Below are 7,718 nucleotides of genomic sequence, written 5' to 3' on the forward strand. Positions count from 1 at the left end.
GCCCGGGAACACGCGGCCCCACAAGAGGAGCTGGAGTCACCTCCCAGATCTATCTGCATCTAGACTATATTTCCTTTCTTTCTTTTACATTTTATAAATAGTCCAGTCTTCCTGCAGCTTTTTTTCTGGCCTGGTGACTCACCATTGACTATAATACCCATTGCTTCACTAAATAGGGAATTGAAATTCTCTTGCATCAATGGAAAAAAAAAAAATTAAAAAAAAAAAACCCAGTTCTACATTAGCAACAAACTACTTTGGACGTTTTCCTATGGAAAGACCTGAAATAATTCAAAAAACATGGCTGGAAGGGTTCTTGTTAAGATGTATCAGTGCAAGACACAAGCGGTGCTCTCTAGGCCAGTTAATCTTTCCATCCACTCTGCTTCCCTCTGTGTACTTCCAGACAGTAACAATTTATTTCTCCTTCTTAGTTTAATGAGAGGTATTTTTAACCCATGTGAACTTCAGAGGTGTGCCAGTTTCCCCTTCGTTTCAGAAAAAAAGGCAAGACTCTTCTGCATGGTTTCCTAGTGAAAGGAGATGGAGGTGATCACAACACTCTCCTGAGCAGCCACCAGCTTTGCCAACAGCATGGGAAGCTTATGGGTCACTTTGGCCACGGCCAGGTGAGGAGGTGAGGTCCCAAAGACACTGACATCTCCATGCTGCAGCTGCAAACGGGGGAATCCCTTTGGCTCACCCGGGCCTCACTTCTGCATTTGCGCTGCCCTCCTAGTCAGGACTACCCGATGAATGCTGATTACAGCTGATTGGGAATGACATCTTCATTATGCTGACTGCCTAGCTTGTTTGAAGATGGATGCTCCATCCTCTTGAGATGCTGCAGCTTCTAACTGCCTTTTTATTTAGTGACCACAATGACTGGTGATGTTACATCGAAGCTGATGGGTGGTCAGGGGAGTTGCTGTATTGTTTGCTTGATGAGGGTTTCATTAATATTTTGACCACCCTGCACTTTAGGTCATCAGTGTACTCTCTGTACCCTATATTTTCTTTAATTCCACTCAGGTTGCATGCAATGCTCTCTCTTTTCATTTTGGGGGTGTGGGGGTTGGACCTTCCAGCTGCCTGATAGGCAATTAAACGTTAAAAGCTCTGTTTCCCAAGCAGGAATGTTTAAACCACCTGTTTGCTGTTCACAGCAAGTACCCTGTGCCAGTCCTCCAGCTATCACTGCAAAGATCCCAGCCCTCACAATTAAATGATGACAACTGTATGGAATTCAGCCCAGGTGGCATTAATGAAATGAGGAGTTTGTGAAGGTATAAAAAATAATAGACTTGACAAGTGTCAGTTCCTCCTGCATGTGTTGGAAGCAGTCAGGAGGTGAGCTGCTCTCACCAGGAGACACTATATACCTCAACTATTCAAAACTATTTAGGTTTTGCCAATGCCCTGGGGAATATTTAGCCAGGGCAGGGTGTGCTCGTGCCTTGCCACAGCTCTCAGCACATTGGCAGTCACCACGACTGCTCCAGCTGTTTATTTGGGAGGTTGTTGCCATGCGAGTGCTTTCACATCTACCAAAACCTTCTGAGAGGTTGAAGTAGCAGAACTTTTTTCACCAATTACTTTGCCTTTCAGAGTAGAAAACACAAGCAAGTATAAAGTATTATAAAAGCTGCCATATCCTACCAAAGTTTCTCAATTATTTAATGCATTTTATATGATTATTACCTCATTTACATCAGAACACAGCAAGCACCTTAGCAAGCTTAGCCCAGTCTTCTCACAAGTATAATGAGATGGCTAAAGATGTGTTTTGCTCTTGTTTTCTTATTGCCAAAGTATCACATTTTCTTTTGTGACAACAGAAAGCATTCCAAATCCCCATATTCCTACAGAAGACGTGGAATCTCCATGTGACATGCTTGATTACATTATAAGACATATTCCAAAAACATATTTTTCTAGCTGAACATTAGCCCCCCGACTACATCCTCCAGGAGGAGCAAAAAATTTCTACATAACATCTCTGGTACAGGACGGGGAGCTTGAGCCTGTAATGCACTTATTCATTTATTCATTCATTCATCATTTCTCTTGACCTAATTTTGTGCTCTAACTTTTTTGACAGCTTGCGAGTGTTTCCTTGGTGATCTAAGTTTGTTGCCAAAGCAGACAAATGAATCATCTATTTACAGTAAAAGTGGGGAGCTGCCAGGGGAATACCTGATGCCTCTGCCTGTGGTGTCCAAGTCTCAGGCTAGCTGATGATAAAGCCCTTCCCCTCGGCTCCCTGTGCATGTGCCACATCTCCACTGTGGCACCTACCCTGGCACCAAGGCTGTGCGGACCCTCTGCCAGGATCACAGGACCCATTGTTTAAGGGTGTCTTGAGATAGCACTGCTGGATGGTAAAGCTCAGGAGGAAAAACCTCAGGAAGCTAAACTAAGGTCTCCAGGTGGGATGGGCTGCCCTGGGTCTTGTCTCAGCTGCATCTGTGGCTCCAGACAAGCTGCCCCAGCTCAGGATCCCTTTTCTTTTAAAATGCATATTAGTTCACTCACAGAGCATCTAAGCCTCCCACAAATACTCTTGCTGTAATGGAAATTATTCTTCTCCAAACCACAAGGGAAAATGCTTGCTTTTTCCAGCCTCCACTCTGTCCTCTCTGAAGCCATTAAATTCCCTGAGCACTGGGAACGGCACAACTAGGGTATGTGTAGAGTGATCTGGCACCACAGTCCCATATCATCTGTCCTGGTTTAGGAAGGGTGTGGGATAACCAGATCCTTAGCCCCCCCCAGCACGCCCCACTCAGCCCTGCTCCTCCTCCTGAGGCAGGAGGCCACCCTCCACCCCCAGAACTGTCCCCCGTCTCCCCCCGCACCCACACCAAGGCAGACATACCAAGTGCAGGATTATATCGCTTGGCTTTGGACACAGTGGCTCTCTCCCTCCTTTACCAGGACAACTTGTTATGGGACGCCAGCGGCTCTTCCCTGCCCACCAGGATGGGGAATGTCTCCAGCTCCAACCCACATGATCAGCCACCACTGCAGCGCTGGATTTTATGTGCGCACATCACTTTAGAGATCATCACTGAAAGCAGCAAAATGAAGGTTTTACAGATATTTCTGAAATCTGCTTCTAAGAGTTTATGCTGATCTCCTGGATCCCTCTGGATCATCTCCCCAGATCCGGGTGCCTGCACAGCAAACAAGAGTGTTCCACTGCCACAGCCGGTGCCTGCCACCGCTGGCATCCGAGTATGAACCATGGGCTTTGCTGAGTGGTTTGATTTGCATTTCAGTTTGGCATCATTATTAAACCCAGGCAGCAGGACAGAATACTAGGTGTGCTCTTGGTTTACATACAGGAGTAAGGAAATTCTAATTATTCACAGAAGTGTGTAGAAAATTCATAAAAAATGGATTTCATACTATAGAACCAAGTTTGAATGCACAATAAAGTCAGCATTGAAAAGGTTTCTAATAATGCCCTTTCAACTATGTTTTTCAGCTTAGACTTGGATTAAACCTCTAAGTAGCTGGTTTAATTTCCAGTTGGCTTCCATGGTTAAGCTTTAAAAAATGGCAGGAGGTAAATTCACAATCGTGGCTCTGCCTTTGTCTGGAACCAGTCAGAACTGCACTTCTTACGGTTAAATTCTGTAGATGGAGAAACTTCTCTTTAGCTCACAGCAATGCCAGAAGCAGGCTCTCCTCTGCAGCCTCCCCAGCGGGGCCACCAGCAAGCGGGTGCACTCAGGGGAGCGCACACCCCACACTCACCTCCAGAGCTGGATGCCACTCAAAAAGCAACGGCAGCTGCTTTTGCCTTCAGAGAACAGAGGCAGCAGAGATGGCCACAGCATGGACACTCCCTTTCTTCCCCTTTGATTGCACAGCGTCAGATCTAAGTTCAGCTTGGTGCCAAGCTAGAGGGGGTTCAAAGCCCACCACGTGTTCCTCCTGGAGAGCCGTGGCCAGCTGGGCACGGGCAGGATAACCATAGGGGTGGCACTTTCTTTATGCCCTCCTTACATGGGGCCGTGGCACAAAGCTGGGTTCAAGGTTCGGCGTGCCAGGCAGAGCTGGCAAGGGGACCTGGCTTCCCGGCCTAATGGCGGTTTGCAGACATGGAAGGGTTTCAGACCCAGAGCTGGTAGGATACTTTACCGTACGAAACACAAAATGTGTTGAAGCATGGTGTTGGGGCTCACACTCCTGGGGAAGTGTGGCTCGCACTGGGCCGCGCTGGCGCGTCCCCTGCCCCGGCTGACGAGGAGAGGGCGATGACTCACGTGTTCCCTGCGCCAGGCACTGCGTCAAGGTGAGGAGCACCCCTACCCCAAACACCCCGCAGGGCAGGACAGAGCCCGGCAGGGCAGGGCAGTGAGTCAACCGCCGCACAGTTGTGAAATCTGGGGATCCCCGTGAGCGGGGGGGTCAGGGCAGGAGACAGAAGAGTCCCCGTGGATGGCACACAGCAGCATTGCCCGTGGCATTGCTCATGGGCAGAGGCAGCAGGAGGCTGAGGAAGAGCTGCCCGCTAGCTGCCCTGAGCAGGTACAGCCCCAGCACCGCCAGCCCGGGACAGCCGGGTCCCACATGCCCGTCCGGCGGCCTGGCCACCAGCAACAGGGGCTGCGCTCGTCCTGAGCCAGCCCAGCCCGGTTCCACCACCATAAAAAGGAAGTATTTCTCACCGGTGTTTTCACAGCCCACACAAGCACGTTGACTCTTAGGTGACTGAAGAAAAGGAAGGGGGACAAAGAGTGAGGAGAAAAAAAAAAAAAACACAATAAACAACACAACAAAACAGAGACTCAAGAGGGGTAAGCGCAGAATTGAAATTCCACTCCTGTGGCCATTATAGAGCTTAAAAAACAAAAAGTTAAGAGATAATGTTTCATTGGTCAGGACACATAAGGATGGACACTGTATTTTGTTTTGAGGTTATTTTCTTTGTAAAGGGATAAGTTCTGCTATGCATTAAAAATAGTGAGTTCTATAATAAAAGAAAATTTGTTTTATTGTAAACAAAGTATAAAGTACAACATAAGAAATGTGCAAATCTTTAAAGTAGTCACAAAAAGCGTATCTAATACACTATTTTCAAACTGTCCACTTTCTGTGTCTTCAACATAATATGATAAAATAGACATAGCGAAAGTTGATGCATTATTTGTCACAAAAGCTACAGTTTAAATCCTGGGCCGGTGTCTTTACTGCCTTCTTTTCCTTGTTGAATCACAATTTTCTAATTCAATACAATACATAATATATCCACTTCATTTTTAGTATAAACAGTCTTTCAAAGAATAACATGATCAGTAAGCCCGAGATTCTTGGTTTTCTTCCTTAACGAACCCGAGCAGTTTACAGGGACAATGTTTCTCTTCAAAGTGCACGGTATCCGCATATGGGAAACGCAGGGCGGCGATGGTGAGAGGGCAAGAAGGAAACCGTAAGCCAAGAGGAAGCAGAAGCGTCGTGCGGTGCCCTGGCACAACCTACTGTCATCATCACAAACCTTGCCAAAGAAGCAGGGGAAATATTACAGCACTAACGAGGATTCACAAACGTTCCCACATGCCCGCTGCCCTCACGGTGCTGCTGGACGACCACCCCGCACCCCTCTGGGCAGCAGGAGAAAGCTGAGTGTGCAAAACACCTTGTGCAGGACAGATGTAAAATCTCCAGGCGCCTGGCACCAAATCTTCACTTATGAGGGGGCTGGAGAATGGACAGGGGGGAAAAGATTCCTACCAAGAAATGGTGGCAGAAGTAGGAAAACTGATGTAGGTTATTTTACGCAGGAGCATTCTGGGCTTTCAAGCCTGCGTCCGTACATCGGCATCTTCCTAGCTGGTGTTGTGCTGGAGACTGACAACTGACAGTCGCAACAGGAGCTGTCTCCAGCATTAGCAGCAAACCTGCAGCAACACTTACACGCTGCCGCTCTAGAGATGAGAAACTCGCAAAATTCAAGCCCGGCATGATGTGCGCTACTCTGCTCTACAACCCCCCTTCTGCTCCCTGCCTGCCAGCGCAGAAGACACCCGCTACCCCAGTCAGCCACTGGTTCTCCCAGGGCCACGTTTCGTGACGGAGCGCAGCCTGCCTCAGCCTCTCTGCTGCGCCGCCAGCGGCGGCTGGCGCGGGAGAGCCACAGGCCAGGAGCAGAAGCCTTTTTCCAGCTGGCATATGCCAGGGACTACAGTTAATTCCACCGCCTCCAGAGTACGCCCTTTCACTGAGTGGGCGCTGGTGGCGCGGCTGTATCATTTAACTTGCTCACTTCCATTTGCCAGTTGGGCAGCTTCTTAGCCGACAAGTGGCGACGCGCGTGCTTCGTTAAGTGGTCGCTCCTCATGAAGCGCCGCTCGCACATTGGGCAGGCAAACTTCTTCTCCCCGGTGTGCGTTCGGCGGTGGCGAGACAGTTCGTCAGACCGAGCGAACCTCCGCTCGCAGCCTTTCCAGCTACAACTAAATGGCTTTTCTCCTAAGAGAAAAAAAAAAGTCAAAGGGAAAAGACCCCGTGAGTACTAACCAAGCAACAAACACTACTAGCTTGACCGGCAGGATTTGGCTTTTCTAAAGTAAAGATTGCATTATGACAGTTCAGCCAAAAACCTACATATATATTTGTTATTTTTATACATATGAAATCTGAAAAATGGTTTATACACCAATATTTAAACGTGCAGACCTGGTATCCTTAAGGCTAAGTAATGCAAAGGGCTAATGATTCTCTGGAACCAAATAGTTTGAGATGCTCTTTACATCTCAAGACAGCTGATTTTAACTCTCAGCTCCACATGAAGTGCAGATGATGATGACTCAGCAGACCCAGAATCACCCTTGAAACGCAGCCGCTAGTAACAATTCATTCACAGAGCCCAGTTAGTGCACTGTGAGCCTACGTGGAAAAACATGGGACTCTTTCTTGCTACTGCAATTAAGCGCTGAGGTGCAAAGTTACAAAAATAATCAAATGATCAGGAATAGCTTGGAGTGGATCCCCATACACTTTCATAAAAGAACCTCTTTAAGTGTTATCCACTTCAGACAAAGGCATTCTGTGGAGAAGCCTAGTGAGGCACCTCTAACTCTGGACCAGCGTCCCCTGCACGGGGCAAGGCCTCGCTCACTTCCATGCTGGCAAGAAGCGCTACCAAACAGACGTCTTCTGACACGGAGCAAGTCCAGCACAAACAAACTGCTGACTCAGCTTCCCCTCTGGGAGATTTCCTGTCAGGGATTAGCCAGCACCGTAACGCACGCTGGCAAAGAAGGTATTTCATTGCTACCTCACAGCTGGTTTTGTGAACAAATCTGAGAATCAGTAGGACGTTAACCAGCTGTGTATATAGCTGCAATTTTCTACATTAATTTTTCAGATCCAGCAACAGCGACTGACCTGTGTGTGTCCTGATGTGGGCCTTCAAGTGGGAGCTCTTGAAGTATGTCTTCCCACATCCCGGGTAGCTGCAGATGTGGCTTCTTATTCTTGAAGAATCCACTGGAGGAGTGGCTTTTGCTGCAGAAGGGACGAAGCCAGGAGCGGGGGCAATGGGAGAGAGTCTCGTGCCATTTGGACTGATAACGGGAGCCTTGGCGCTCGGCACGACGGGCTGGGGCAAAACAAACATAACTGCACCTTTGGGAACTTGGGTGCCCATGAAGACCATGGGCTGACAGAGAGCCGGCTGCTGGCTCGGCGCAGCACTGGGCACCACA

General features: G+C 48.3%; 1 protein-coding gene across 1 annotated transcript; it reads right to left on the reverse strand.

Moving 5' to 3' along the window:
• Positions 1 to 6,226: 6,226 nt before the first annotated feature.
• On the reverse strand, positions 6,227 to 7,711 carry LOC103779395 (Krueppel-like factor 10; the record flags this gene model as incomplete). Its single annotated transcript, XM_008947020.1, has 2 exons — positions 6,227 to 6,480; positions 7,399 to 7,711. Coding segments are annotated over 2 exons (567 nt in total), but the record flags the coding sequence as incomplete, so codon positions are not given.
• Positions 7,712 to 7,718: the final 7 nt, after the last annotated feature.

Source organism: Merops nubicus, unplaced genomic scaffold (genome assembly GCF_000691845.1).
Source record: "Merops nubicus isolate BGI_N331 unplaced genomic scaffold, ASM69184v1 scaffold35079, whole genome shotgun sequence".
NCBI lineage: Eukaryota > Metazoa > Chordata > Aves > Coraciiformes > Meropidae > Merops > Merops nubicus.